The following is a 15944-nucleotide window of genomic DNA, read 5'->3' as shown; positions in this document are numbered from 1 at the left end:
ACATGCAACTTTATTGTTTCCCGTTGCCACTGTTTTTGGAGTGACTGCTCTGCTGCTTATTTTCGTTCACCATGCAGTTATGGAAATAAAGATATGCAGTACTTCCTGAAGTACAGGTCACCTCAGGCATTTTGACTTCTCAAACACAGGTGTTAATAACTACATTAACAATGGCTGCATTCCATTTAGGTGTGCCATTATTCAGGGCCCAGGTATTGTGCATGCTTGCTTAAAGCTAGGGTAGGCAATTTCTTTCAGAAGCATTTTTTGTTGCATTTGCTGAAATTCTCTTTACATCCTAACAGCAATCAATACATCAACTGCTCATACAAAAAAAGAGAAAAGAACTGTGGCCATCGCAGGCCTGTAATCAGCCTGTATGGCCTACCTGCCTGACTACCTACCTGTCTACCGGTGCGCACTCATTGCGCATGACCAGAGTCTTCCATGAGGCTAGGCAGACGTATTGCTAAAGCTAGCGAGACATGAGGTAGTTGGAAATGGTTAGCGATGACAATGACGCGGTGTGCTCCTCTCCCCAGCGCTCACTCATGGGCTTGACCTCCAGCAGTAATCAGGCAGTTGTATTACTGTGTCTGTAGGGAGGCCTGAAGGGAGGGGCTGGGATTTTTTCAGTTGGATACTTTCAAAGTCTAGCTTCCTCTTGCAAGTTTCTCCAGAGTTGCCGACCCCAGCTTTAAAGGTACCCTGTGGCATTGTTGACCACTGTTAGCACTATTGAGCAATGTTTTTATGAGTGGGTCTTCATTTTGTTTGTTCTCACACACTCATACAAGGATGCACATTCAAACGCCTCTGCTTTTTCTGCTATGAAGTCAGAATGTCCATCATGACAAAGGGTTATTGGTCCATCAAAGGTGACCTTTGACCTTCAAATGTGCTTGAGCAGGCCAGAGCTCACACCAAAAACACATTATTGAATTTGTCAGTGCTGTATGCTTCAATAGAAGTGAATGATTGGTGATGATTGGTGATTGGTGAACATATTGTCCTCTCAATTTCAGCCTGAGCAGAGGTGTAATTAAGATGACGAATATCTGACACCTGTGCAGATGTGCAGGGCCTCTGAATTGAGTTGTTATTCAGATAAATCATTGTGTCATGTTGATTTTTATAATTTCATTGATGCGCTACAAGTTTTTGCATTCAGGACGTGTAGTAAAACCACAAGTGTAAATGTGACAAGGTCAGAGGGTTCGGTGATTTGTTTGGATACAGGTGGCAATTGCTTCCAATTGCATCCTCACCTCCGTCAGTGCACTTCCATCCACTGACCCATCACTTGCGGCAACAACCTTGGTGCTACATTGACAGGCGGGCTGTCAGAAAGGTCATGCCCCGAGGTGGAGGAATCAGGCATTCTCTATCATTCCTTGTTGTGACACATGACAGTGGCACCAGAGCCTCGACGCATGATGAGGTGGTTAGCAACAACAGAAAACGTGAGCTCCTTGACCTTTTAATTTCTTTCACGTTCTCTCTGCTTTGTGACAGTTCGCCTGCTTTTTCTTTTCACCTCCATGTTTTTCCATTCCCCATTTAAATGTTCTTTTATACAGCGCTGCCATACTAAGCTAGTAATAGTCATCAGAGGTGCGAATTCATCAGAGACACCTTAGCGCACTCGCATCCCATCGATGATGACACACATTTGGCCTATTAAGTCTTGCTGTATCATATCATAACTAGGTGTGGGACCATATGCAGTGACTAATGCCACAGAATGCCTCTGACGCTGGTGAATTGATAATTGTTTGCACATGATAAACAACATATTCCTCACTGTCACTGAGTCATCTCTTGCCTCATGATGTCATGGCAGACATGCAATCAGGGAACATATTTACTCAGTATGTTTCATCTCAATGGTGATGACACTTAAGGCCATTTGTTTTTATTTGATTATCTTTATAAATTATTGTAGTGTCTTATGTACATATGCTGGAAACATACTGTATATGCAGTCAGTGTAGTATTTTTGCCCTTTAATTCAAACCAACACAGGTTTTTATATACTCTTTATTTAAGAAGTGATTTCATTTCTGCTTGCCTGTTGAAAAAAGCCCATCCCCTGTTACTGATCTTTACATCCCCATGAGTACATATAAATAAAGCACTCATCTTTTATATCAGGAAATGATGAAATGTCACCTGCCCTTCAGAAGACATGTAACACTAGAAGCTTCCGTCACCTCCTTTTGAAGTGTGGAAGTAAATGGCAAAAGATTATTTAAGGAGATGCACCTCAGCATCCTCTGTGGAGTAGGGGAATTATAGAGAAATCACAGCCTTAGGAGGAGTGGTTAGAGAGCACGGACCTCAAATCCACTCCCTAATGCTCCAGTGACCCCAATATGACTCCCTGATACCAAAGGTCATGCCCACCTCCTGTCTCCCTCAGCTAATCTGTGATCCACAATCACTCCCCCCCCCCCCCCCCCCCCCCCCCCCATAACCACCCACACTGCGTCTCCAAACGAAGATTCCCACCCACCTGCTTGTACCCCCAGCTGAGCATCAGAGGTTTCCAGCATTACAGTCTCAGGAGAACACCCCCCCCCCTCCTCCTCTTCTTCCTCCGTCCCCCCACATTCTCCACGCCTCCATGGAATTACTTCTATCTGGCCTACTTTCCGCGCCCTCGCTCTATATCAACTTATACACATGTCTATATGTTGTTTTTCTGCAACACCTCCAAATGTTCTTCCTCCTAATCCTTTGTTTGTTTTCTTCACTTCAACCCTGATGTTATTCAGCTTTCATTAAACTCTCAATTCCTTGTCCTTCTGCGCGCCATATTCTGCCTTCTGTAGGCTTTTTATTAACACATTGGTGGCTTCAGGGTGAAATTGTGTCCCTATATGTTGCCTGTCGGTGCTCATTTGTGAGTCTTGGCCTTTGCTTACCCTTGGCTTACCAATGACTTCAAAAAGCCCCACAATAAAGAAGAATCAGACCTTTTCTGCTCAAGTGTTCCTTTGTCTTTCTTCCTTTTCATTTCTCCAAAGCAATGTACAAATGCTTTAATGAAGGCATCCTAGCTAATAGTCTCAAAGTAGCAGAATCTTAAAACAAGTCAACCAGATCAAGTGTATTCTCAAGGGTTAGGGTTAGGGTTAGATCAAGTGCAACATCAAACATCCAATTTTCCATCCATCCCAGTCCAATATTTTTTCTGCATATGCGATTGAAAATTTGTATGTGTGAATGTGAAAAATTACTTGGTTATAACGGTGCGAGAGATTCTGGTGAGTTCTGACAGGTTAGCAAAATACACGGATTCGCAAAGCTCTGATGCTAACAAATCTGTTGTTGAAACTTTTATCTTTGCTCTTTCTTATTCACAAAGATCAATTTGTAAAATGTTCAGATAGCAGCATTTTTAGCCAAAGCAAAATATTGCTGCTGTCAGGTTTGTGTGTTCTCTGTCTGTACTAGTTTTAGAGATCTCACAGCACCAACAAAGTGATACTTAAGGAGTCATAGAAAGAGTCAATCAGGACTCGAAGGAATGCTCACCCACATGTTGTGTTTCAGGATAAATTTCTATTTCTATTGCTAAATAAGTTCTATTTCATTTTCAGATTGTAGCTGCATGTTGTAGACATGAATAAGACTGTCTCAAAACTGTTTTTGTCTTCTCAGCCAACAGACTTCAACTGAGTCTTTTGAGTTTTAGTTAGTTACTTTCAAAATCGGAACCCTAAACATAAATAGATTCAATAAGGGATTTCGAATGATTCAGATTCGATAAGCGGATTCAATACAGGATTCAGATCATGGATGTATAAAGAGAACTGGATACAGCGTTGGAGGCAGGGCCCCGTTCATTCCTACGAAAATTGCACAGTGGCGCATGAAGCCGAAAAAGTTCAACTTCAGAGTGTAAAATTACCTAGACCTTCCGCACAGCTTCAACATCGTGCAGCCCTACTACCTACCTACCTACCTAGAAAAATAACTCTGGATTTGGCTATTAGTGAATTTTACAACTCATGATTTAAATAAGGGTTATTTAAGTGTTTGTACTCGGAAGTTGATGTACCTCAAAAAGCAATATCCGCTGATTTACAGACATCTCTTTCGCAATGTAAGTCTATGGGAAAAAGTCTTTTTGGGCCAGTGTGCACCATGTGATGGATCCGGAAGTTACATGATTTGGCCACTTTGTCAAATTGGCTTCAAAGCCCGGCACACTTCCTGGGGTCTTGATTCAGATTGGATAAAATGCTAACCAAACCCTAACCCTAATTCCAAAGCCTCAAGCTAAAGGAGCAATGTCCTTCTCTTCTCGCATTGCATTGACCAATAGGCAGACTGTGCATGTTGAAATGCATGTAGAATATACAGTAGTAGCCCTATATGTTTGATGGCTTGTCCTTAGAGCTGAGCCAAATCCTCGAGAAAAATGTCATTTCTGTCACAAGCCAAATGATTATTTCACGGTTATTTAGGCCTAACGTCCCATTGGACGCAAATAGGGGTAAGGGGCTACAGTGGTTCAAACGACCGGAATAGTCTCATTAACGGTGCAGTAGGACAAAAACACCCTGCAACATGTCATTGAAGCAATATTAATGCAATTGCAATTACCACCCCCAGAAAATGCCACAATACCCAAACCAGTGTGTTAAAGCCCTCTGCTCAAAGTCTAGCCTTGGCTTAAAGTTTGCAGTGAGTGCTAACATTTTTATATAGAGTCTCCAAAGTCAGATAAGATAAGAAGGGAAAAGACTCTACTGGGTTCATTGTGCAATTAAGGCTCTTGTAAATTAGAAATTTGAGATCTAAAGACTATACAAGTCTAGTCTAGTAGTCGAATGGCACTTGACTTACAGGCCAGTCTGTATTGTGTCATCAGTTTGAACAAACTACATGGATTCATTCATTTCTTTAAGCACATAGGCATGCAGTTATCCACATGCAAGCACACATACTTGAGTCACCCTTGTGGCTTCAAGCCCTAGCATCACACACAGTGCAGGGAAGGCCAGATCATTGCTGTGACATGCTATCAGTGACACACTATCAGCAACACTTGGCCACAGTCACACATATGACTCGTGTTTCAGTGAAATAATGATCAGCTTGGTGAAGTGTCTCAGTGGCACTTCTATTGGTCATCTGCCAGCTATTGTCACAAAGTGGTCATTTTGGCTAGCAGCCCAGCTCCTGAGAAAGAACAATATTTGAAAAGAGAAGTAGAACACTGAAATGGAAAAAAAGTAATGTGTTAGATCCCCTTACTGTTTTCAATCATATAGAGTAATTAGCGTCATTGCAGTAAGGCGTCTACATACATTTTATGCATTTTCTGTCTCACCTCAGATGATTCATATTGGCTGTGCTGTTGACCCAGCTGGTTGTATTAACCTATATTTTACCAATGGTTATGACTCAGTAATAGGTGTCTCATTTAATATAATTTTCAAGCAGTGAATGGGAAGTGCGTGGGGTTTTCAGGGTGGAGACACCATTGGTTAAGTCTTTTACAACACACTGCACTTGTTTTCAGTTGTTACAGCTTCTTTTATTTCAATTATACTGGATTAGAGTGACTTATTAAAAGGTGATGGTAAAGATCACACCAAAACTGGAAAAACTTTACCATTGCTTGTTACTTTTACTAACAGTTGATTTGGAGCATTATTTTCACTGCGGTAAAATTTTAAAGGCCTGCTTAAGATTGGAAACCCAGTGGCTAACGTTTTCTTTGAATGCTCTTGTGAACATTCCTGTTTCCAATCAAAATTATTCTGTACGTGTACTTAAGACAGAATCACTGCAATGGAATGTGAACAACATTTTTTTGTTTTGTATATACTCCATATGAATACTGTATTTAAATGAAAACTATTATTGGACACCACTCAAAACTGCCTCAAAATTGCCCAAAGCCAAAATCTGAAATAAGAAGATTACATTATAGTTTTAAATTTTACTCACCCTGCAGACCGTACGGCTGCATTCACTAACCAATTAACTTGGGAACGTTCTGGCTGATTCTGGATAGATTACCATTTGATGCCACACCCGTTGTACGAAAAGACCTGTATGCTCCACAGAGAGCGGCACTCGCACGAGTATATTCTTATTCTTCAGTTTGCAAACACACCCCACACACAAAGCCTCTGTGACTGTGGCAACAGGGCAGTGTTTAGGTGTGTTTGGGCCCTGTTCTACCAACGTGGTTCCAGGTGGAGCATGTGTGCTCTGTAATCTCTTGCCTATTGTCCTCATGTCAAAATTAAGCCCTGCCATGGGGTACAACTATGTGGTGACACAAAGTTGCCTGGTTAATCATCTACCATGCCTGTCTTACATCAGCCTGAGTTACAGCACGAGCTGAGAGCTTGTTGGGAAGGAGAATTGGAGAATGGGAGAGCGGGACAGACAATGGGATAAGGCAGATATTTCAGAAGAGGACGTTGGGTCCTCTTGGACATGCGTGCCAATTGGGTTGCAGTGACTTGTGCTTGCACTTGCATGTTCTGTATTTTGAGGTGGAGGGAGCGGGATCATCATGGCCCCTGGAGTACACCACATCTCTGCTCATCCCCTCCCCACAAGCAGCAGCAGCAGCAGCACCACATCATTAGGAACAATATCCTCAACTCTCTTTCTCAATCAGAACATTTCATGTCATGCAATGAGACATTTTTGGCAGCTGCCACCTTGACCCTGTGCTTCTCACCCTCAGGGTGTGATGGCGTAAGTCTCTGTCAAACCTATGAAAAGGCTGACACAAACACATAACTCAGTATGTCAGACATTCATTCACTATATTCAGTTGAAGGACTCAAAGTATTATTTGAACATGTACTGGTCAATGCTTTTTGTTTCCACTCTGCTTAAGGCTATTGACATTGAACATCGAAGATACATTTCTGCACTGCAATTTCCAGAAAGTGAATTAAATAAAATTCTGAGTAAAGATGCAGTGTAAATTGTGCAGATTTATTTATAACGCTTTAGTTCTGCAATATAACACATGAAAAAATGATTGTACTTATAGTGTAAGATATTCTTTCTTTGAAATAATGATTATCAGTGTTTTAACCAGGTAAAATCAGATTTTCTAGAACAGACATCCAGGGATAATTTGAAAATGCCATCATCATTTGGCCAATACTCACATGAAAAATACAATTCAGCTTGTGGCAGTAAGTGTTCGTGATTTTGTATTCCCCATTGTAAAAATGTATGAACTGGGCATAACATCGAGCTTTTTCAGGTACTTGACCATCTTCCGCTGTCCTTGTCCGTTTTGTTTGTAGAAATACGCTTCTCCAGATCGAGCTATTTTACCAACTATGACAGCAAATGTCTACGTCTACAATATCTGTTTAAACATTCAGCATCAAAGCCAGAACATAGTCAAGCTACGTAGGTAGAAACCAGGAAGACAGTCCTACAGGACAAAGGACTTGCAGTCAGATCAGCGTAAACTCTTTACTCTTCCCAGTTTTTCCCAGTTTTTTTCCCCATATACTCCAATGAACAAAACTCTTGCAGTTTGCAAGTTTAAAATTTTCATTGAACCTCAAACACACACACATCTATGAATAATGTTTTAAAAGAACTGCAGTAGTAACACATTGCCAGCAGATGGCACAGGTGTCAAAACTACAGGGGCTCTTACTTTTCTTACCAGTAGATGGCACATATTCTAGCACTTGTAAACTATGCCACAAGTTTGATTGGTACTGCAGATGATGTGACTATATTGGCTGGGCCATATTTTAGGTGTTTTGTTGCTGTGTGTCCTTGTCTTTTTTAGAGCAGCATGCTGTCTTTTGCTAATTCTAGACCTAATCCTAGGTGAAATATGTAACGTGATATGTTCCACTGTTCTACATATTCCTTCGTTGGTAGAATTTCTCCAACTTAATCAAGCTAATTGTTAGTTACATTTGCACCAATTTCAAATTACGGTGTAGCATGTCATACCGCACTCGCATGCATATTTATGTTCTGTGGTGTTACAAAGAACTCACGAAGAAATAGCTAATTATAAGCAATATTGGTATAGTATTAAGACTGTAAATCAACCACACGTATTGAATAATGTCAAATAGGTAGAGATAGGACGAAAAAAAAGTTACCAAATTATTTACACAAATATATGCATCGCTTCAGATCAGTTCACGATCAGCACATGGATTCATTGGTTGGTTAGCTTTTGAATTCTTGCTGAAATCAAATATCTACAGTACTGTCAAAATTCTTGTGGTTGGTCCATTTGCTTTCACACCACAAACAAACCGCACCACTTGGAAGCTGACCGAGACCCTCCTTTTCATTACTGTTGTTTGGACAGATTTCACACCAGTCTAAATGAACCATATTAACTGGATTTGTTTTTGCAAAACCAAACATTGTAGGTGTGAAAGCACCCAAAGTTAGCCTAGATCACCAGCTGAAGAACCTGGTTCCTCAAAATGTCCTACCTGAATTGCAGCCCCTGTCTTATTGTAGTTTTCAGGATGCCAAACAGCACTGTGTCCAGCATATGTACAGGGGCACTCAAAGCTGCTCGCCTAGAAGCTGGACATGTCCTTGCACAACAACCCTGCTGTCAGTCAAGCCCCCCCATTACGTTGGGCATGACATTTAAAGTTGGGCGAAGAAGGCGGACCAAGTGCCCTTACCTCCTCCGTACTAGCCCTGCAGTCGAGCCCCTGTGTAGCGTTTGCAGATGAGTGTGTTTGTGTGTGTTGTGACTTTGGCCAGACTTGGTCTGGCATAAGGACAGCTGTCACATCTCCAACCTGTCACATGCGACACAGAGGAGATGCCAGAGGCCGGGGCATCAGGAGACACAAGGACGGACACAAGGAAGAGTGTCTGTGCATTTGTGTGTATGTCTGTGTTCATGCACCCATGTGTCTGAAAGAGTAAGGCGGATGGAAGACGCGGGGTGGTGGCCACGTGAAAGGGTTTGACTCGGAGGCACCCTCTAACCTTGATGTCCACGCACACACAGGCGTGCACACTTTTCACTCGCTTTCTTAAATCCAGTCCTTGAGCAGTTGAGTCACATCCCCCAGGGCCATGTAGTAAATACTGTTTTAACGTCCAGCCACCACCCCTGCAGGACGCCCTCCTTGTCTTGCAGTCCTCTGACCCAGGCCATTTCAGTGCTCATTACTTACCAATGAAGAAGTCTCTTCATTAAGGCCCTGCCTGTGGCCTGTGGAGCAAAGGCTTTTTTTTTTATATATTTCTTTTCTAATAACTCTTTACATAAGCAAGCAGCAGTTGCCCTCAAGTGTATTTAGTTAAAAGGGCTTAAGCTGTGTGTATGTGTGCACAGAAACATTAATGGCCATTTGGGGGCCTTTATTTCATTACAGAGGGAAGAGCGCTTCTGTTTCAATTTAAGTAATGGTTTCAAGGCGGGAAGGTTAAAAGGTCAACTTTTCTTCTCATTAAGCTATCTTTTCGCAACTTTGTTTCGCAGTCTGGGAGAACAAAATCACAAGAGTTTTGTGATCACACTGTAAGGACACCCCCTCACACAGGGGCACACTGTGTGTATTCCATAATCAAAACCAGCTGTCAAGTAAATCATTTGTATTGCCCCTCTACACTTTAATTTACTTTAAACATCCCACTTAAGAAACATTTGTTCTCCAGAAAATGACAGCATGAAATGTGATCCACGTTCCATCACTCTCTGTAGTCGATGAAAAAGCTACAATATTTAAAAATGTATTTCAAAAGCAAGTTATACTCTCTCTCTATTCCTCAGGGATCATTGGTTTGAGTACTAAGCTACAGGTCATGGGGCTTTAGAGCTCATGAAGATTGTTAAAAAGGTTTTAAAAAAAGGTTAAAAGAAATGTATTTCATCTGGGTCCTTACACTGACTATTTACAACTACAAACCTTTTTTAATCTTTCCTTCAGTAAAATCAGACAGCTGCATTCCCTTGTCTGATCGCAGCAATTAGACAGTCCTAAGGGTCACAAATGACTTAAATCCAGTTGGCATCCACTCAAACAATGTACAAAAGCGTATTAATCCCTTGCATTGGCTACACAGTAGTGTAATGCTGATGACCACAAAATATTTTCAAGAAATGCTGAACTATTTTATCACCCACAGTTTGGTTGAAGTCGTCTTACTGACTGACATTGTTTAAATTTCTGCCATTGTAATTACATGTCATTGCTGTGAAACTTTTTGCAGACATTTATGGTCCACAGAGGAAGAGTTTTGGTTATACGGTAAGGTGACCACAGAATAAGGTTGACATTTATGGCTTTGAATTAAATGTCTAAACAACTATTGGATGTTTTGCCCCCTCAGGATGAATTGTAATATTATTTGTGATATTATATTTTGTAATTCCTCACATTTTGTATTATTAATATTTTGGTTTATGATGAAATAACTTAAAAACAATCGACATTTCCATCAGCCTCAGCTATGCTTTATGTTTAGTGCTAATTAGCAAATGTTAGCATGCTAACACAAACTAACTTTTTGAAGTATTATTTAATTTTAGGCTCAAACACTGGAAGAGATTACTGGTGATCAAACTTGGCTGACGATGTATGTGTGTTATTTCTCAGTTTAACATAAACGTGAGGTTGTCAAATAATCCTGTAAAGTTTGATGTTGTAGTTATACTTAACTAAACAAGTCCAAAAACTATTTTTATCTGCATAGCTTCAGCTCCCTTGCACAGTACATTAATTTAGAATGGCAATAGCTAAAAGTTAAAGGGTCTGCCTTTAGTTTTGTTTGTTTGTTTCACTGATGCAATATGACTTGTGACAGCTCTTCGCTGTCTGCTTCGACGAGATGAGTCTGAATCATTCCACAAAAAGGCTCTCCCTTCAACAGCGCCCGTGGTATGAGCAAATCGAGGGATGGTCCGCTGCAGCCCGCACAGAGCTGCCCCATGTTCCTCTTCTGGCCCTCTCACCTTCCTGTTGGTTCTCATCTGTCTGTTTACTCTGTCCCAGTCCAAAGGAAGCATCCATTAAATCACCTTTTAAAGATGAGAACGGGACTTGACAGCTACAAACTGGAGCAAAACAATCTTTTCTCAAACCCCACGCCCACCCCAGCCCCGCATCTCCATGCCTGTTCCTATCTGTCCCATATCGTCAGCGGCAGAAGCCGCAAGCTCTGCTGTAAGTCAGAGAGCAGTTCTTGTTTACTGATGCACACTATATTGATGTGAGCTGATTCCATCAGGCAACACTTTTGGATGCCACACACCCCGCTGTCTTTCATTGCCTCCCTTCTACTCCTTATGTCTTAACCCCCTAATGTATCTGCCACGACAAGGCAGACTATATGATAGTCGGCAGAGCTGCAGCCATTGTGGTGACTGTTATCTGCGTGTGATACAATATAAATGTAGTGTAGATTCAAGAGCTGCTCATTAATGACCCTTATGTTTGCATTGCATGTTACATACTTAAGACCAAACCCTTAAGAGGTGTTTCCTGCAATGGTCAAAATCATTAGATTACATGCAGAAAAATGACTTACACTCCACTTCCACTGAGAAAATGTTCAGTGAAGGAATTTCTTTTTCCACCCACTCAGCCATGTTTTTTTCTCAAACCAATGGTCAGTTTGGTTTTTGCGATTAGCAGACCGAAGCGTGCGTAATTAGTTAATAAGCCTGATCACATTTGAGGCTGCCTCGCTGCAAACTGGTTGCGCTGTGCCTCTGTCCATCATGTGTGGTGGTTAGATTTCCTCTCACCACGGCGGGCAGCGATTATAACAAATGGATGAGCTCAAACCATCTGTAAGACATTTGATTAACACTGCAGAGCCTCTGTCGGGAGAGAGGGAGCCCAGAATTGTACTTGATGTGGAATTGCACTAATGACAGTGCCTGAGATGTAGCCATGCTCTAGGAAAAACATCACAGAATGAGAAATTAGAACCTCGGAGAGACAGACGAGGTTCGTAGCGAGCAGCTCCGGGTGGCCTCTGCATCCATCTCACACATGATTTGATTGGTGCTCCCAGTCATCAGCTCAGCCTCATAGTGCAGCTGTAGAAGCTAATGTGGCATGAAACAAAACAGATGTTTCCTCTGGTGTCTTTCCTCTTCTCCTCTCCATCGCCTTCAATATTTTGGGCCTTGCACACTTGTTGTGCACACATAGAAGTGTGTGATCCCTGGGATGTATTATTACAAAAGTTATAAATAACTTAATCTTCAAGAACTTAGATAGACTCTCCAACTGCTACAGCTAAATAAAAAAATTCTGCAATATAGATTTTTTTAATGGTTAAGTGACTATCTGAAAATTTGGAACCAAATCTAGAGCCTCAAGCCCGCCCCCCACATCTTAATCTCAATGTTTTTTTTCCTGTGGACAGTGTTTTTACTGAATGACATTACCAACCTGGCTTTGTCTTCCTTAGGACACAGCGCTGGACCCTGGAGAGGACGTGGCCCTTCTCTCAGTGAGCTTTGAGGATGCAGAGGCTGCCCAAGTCTTCCCAAAACTCTACCTTTCCCCCAGCATTGAACAGTAAGCACATCAATATATCATTTTTGTATTGTTTCTTTATCAGTTAATTCAGTTAAATGTATGTTTTGATGGAGTGATTTGTGTGTGCAGTCTGTGACACCACCACCACCATGAAATAGCAAGACAGCAAATTAGAGAACAATTTGGGCCCAAAGAACCTCAAAGTTAGATAATGAATGTAAATCAACTGGATTTATCCTCATGCAAACTGAGATTATCAACTTTTTCTCTCCATTAACAATAAATGGGAGGTTGATGTTATGGACCCTTAGGTTGTGTCACCATTTCCATCTAAACAACCTTTACTTTGTGATGATGCTACAAGAAGTTACAGTAGCACTGGTAGTAGTGAAATACAACCAGAAAAAGTCACAGACCAGAGTCTTGCCACTGCATGTATTTAGTATAAAAGTTGCATTAACCATCCAGGATTAATTGTCCTTAAATCAAACACATTCCTACAGTATTATGGGAGAATGAAGTCTGCAGGTAAAGACAAGATCCCTCTCGAATCACAGGGACGGTCAGCCAAAGGTGATGTGGGCCCACTCGCTCCGCTTGTGATTTTGAGGATGCAAGATGTAGTTGACGGATTAGTGTGAGTGTGCTATGAATCTAGCGACATATTATGTCATTGTGAATAATCCCACATCCCAGTGTCTGGACTCATCAGTCGGTTCCTCAAAAACAATGAGGAAAGAACAAAAAATGAGATGGATGACACACAGCGTCTGAGCTCGGGATGACTGGATGTCTGCAGACATCTGGGGTGTTAACAGTACAGAGACGGTGTGTGTGTGCTTGTGACTGTGTGTACAGGCAGGCTTGTGTGGAATGTTTTCTGTGAGTCTGTGGGCACTGTGTGAGTGGGTACTTCAGCACTGTGCGTATTCTCTTTGTTCAAATCCATTTTTTTTGTCTTGCTAGATTTAGTGTGTATGTATGTGTTTGTGTGCATTTGTCAGTTTACATTTGGTTGTGCGTGTGTCTGTGCGTGCAGATTGGTGTGTGTTTGGATTCATATCCCAATTGTGTGTGTCTGTTTTCATGTGTTTGTGTTGAGAGCAAAGCCTATTCAAATACTGGTGCGTGCACACAAAGTCTTTGTAGGTGTGGATGTAGATAAGAGAGAGAGAGAGAGAGAGTGTGTGTGTGTGTGTGTGTGTGTGTGTGTGTGTGTGTGTGTGTGTGTGTGTGTGTGTGTGTGTGTGTGTGTGTGTGTGTGGATAAGCCAGGTATGGGCCCACTCTGACCTCAGGGCCCCACGGTCTGGGCTTTCGTGCTCGGAATAATCTCAGGCTGATGTTTATTTACAAGCACACGCCCCGTCGCACCAGGTTAAGAGACCTCTGCTCCCCCCCACCACCACCACCACTCTTTCTCACTCTCTCTCTTTTCTCCTCTCTCACTCTGTCTCACCGTGTTCCTTTTTCATTCTCATCTGTAGCTCGTCTGTTTTGTCCTTCTCTCTGGTTGTTTTTTCTTTTTTACAAATAATCAAATCCTTCCTCCCTTCTTTTTTTTCCTCCTGCCATTTACATCCCATTTTTGCACATTATCTCTGTCTCTTATTTACTGTGTATATCCAGTTATCTCTCACTCTCTCCAGCACAATCGCTAAAACAGATACGTGCACACACAGAGACGCTCCTCCTCTCCAATATGTAAAAATGAGCCGTGATGGGACCTTATCCGCATGCAGCAACTGCAACAAAATACCCTAATTACACCTCACAAAACAAAGGTCACCTACCTACTGCTTGTCCTGCGTAATCCTCATTTTTTCCTTGCTATCCATGTGTAAGGGCATATCTAAGCAATAATGTGAGAGTGACTGCTATAACTGCTTTACAAGACACAATTCTGCCAACCTGATGCTTCATTCATGTTTTACTGTAGTATTAAGCACTCAATACAAAGATTAAAGCTTCAGGTTTAAATTTGATATTAATGTTTTTGCTGCATTCTTGATCATATTAATTGGCCGTGTTTTAGCAAGGAATGTGCTGTTGATAGACACCTTTCGGCACGGAAAACCTGCTTGGTTGAAGACGCTTTCGTCAAGAGCGCCATTGTGGTGTTGAACTTGCAGAATGCCTCAGGGGTCATTGCATATGTCTGCTTGTTTTGTGATGGGAGCTGTGTGTGTTTGTGAGGGAGACTGACCTTACCATGGTTTCCAGACCAGACTGAAGCTGTTGCAGTGGTGTTAGGGGCTTTCCTCCTCTGCCAGTTGCGTGAGGAGAACAGACAGAAGGAGGCTAAAGGCAGTAGAGTGGAGAGCAGGAAGTGGGGAAGCAACGGCGCAGGGGATGGAGAGGAGTAGTTGCTGGCAGAGTGGCGGGGGGTTAGATAAAGGAGGAGAGGCTGCAAAACAAACCCATCTAAACCCTCCAAGAAACATCTCAAAATGCAGAGGCTTAACAGTGCCACATTGAGCCAAGCTCTCATTTACCACCCCTCTTCTCCTGCTTAATGTTGGCCTCTTTGTCTTGAGATATTTGCACATATGCATATCAAGGCTGCGTATGAATATGCTCCACTACATGCTTTTGTGCACCTTTTTGTCAGCTGTGTGGGAGTGTGTTAATTCATGACCCAGGGCGAAAATGTATGTCTTCTCCACTGTTGTTTGAAGACAAACAATTGCATGTGTGTGCGAGTTTGTGCATGGGCACATTTGTATTGTATTCACTGTGGATGCTACTTAATTTAGCATGCAGATGTGTGCGCGCCAGCCTTTTGCTGTACGTGTGTTCATGCAGATCTGTTACCCTGTTAGCTTTCCCCCATGTCCTTACTGACCCTTGTTAGTCTTTGGTTTTGTGTAGCTGCCCATGGTCTCTGCATTGGCTCCAGTGAAGAGGAAAACTCATTTGTTGCAGCGTTCCTGCACATTTCTCTGTTTTTCTAGCCAGCATTTGATAGACAGCAACATTCAGGAGCTTCTGTGTTAACCCGAATGACCACAAATGTTCACATATATCACATAATGCCAAAATGAAATTCACATCAAAACAGCTTTGGAAATTGTTTAAATCAGCTCTAATTTAATGGAATAGTGAATGTAGCAGCTGTGGACAGCTTCTGAAATTGGCTCAGCTTTGGGTTTTGGCACCACTGGATTTCAGTGTTGGTGCAGGCTGTCATATCAACTACATCTATTCAGTGTCAAAATGTTCTGGGGTTCTTTATGTCTGCAATCTGTCTGTCAAGCCAGCTTTTAATCAATCATCCTATAATTTTTTTCCCATTTTTCTGTTGTCTGTGCATTCATCCTCCATCTGTCCATACATCTGGTCTTCCTTCCCTCACTCCCTTATCCCCTATACTGCTGTCTTGTCAGTGTGTAGTTTGTTTTAATTCACTTTTGCCAGTTTTTAACCAACCCTCCTTCCCTTCCCTCCT

General features: G+C 42.0%; 1 protein-coding gene across 1 annotated transcript in view; it reads left to right on the top strand.

Moving 5' to 3' along the window:
* Nucleotides 1-15944, top strand: part of babam2 (BRISC and BRCA1 A complex member 2) — a 73536-nt gene that overhangs the window by 35934 nt on the left and 21658 nt on the right. The window contains exon 7 of the mRNA XM_070920267.1: nucleotides 12427-12536. Within this exon, the coding sequence (XP_070776368.1) occupies nucleotides 12427-12536 (110 nt within the window). The remainder of the gene's footprint in view (nucleotides 1-12426; nucleotides 12537-15944) is intronic.

The sequence above is a fragment of the Enoplosus armatus genome, chromosome 15 (assembly GCF_043641665.1).
Source record: "Enoplosus armatus isolate fEnoArm2 chromosome 15, fEnoArm2.hap1, whole genome shotgun sequence".
NCBI lineage: Eukaryota > Metazoa > Chordata > Actinopteri > Centrarchiformes > Enoplosidae > Enoplosus > Enoplosus armatus.
This window is presented reverse-complemented; position numbering and strand designations above follow the sequence as displayed.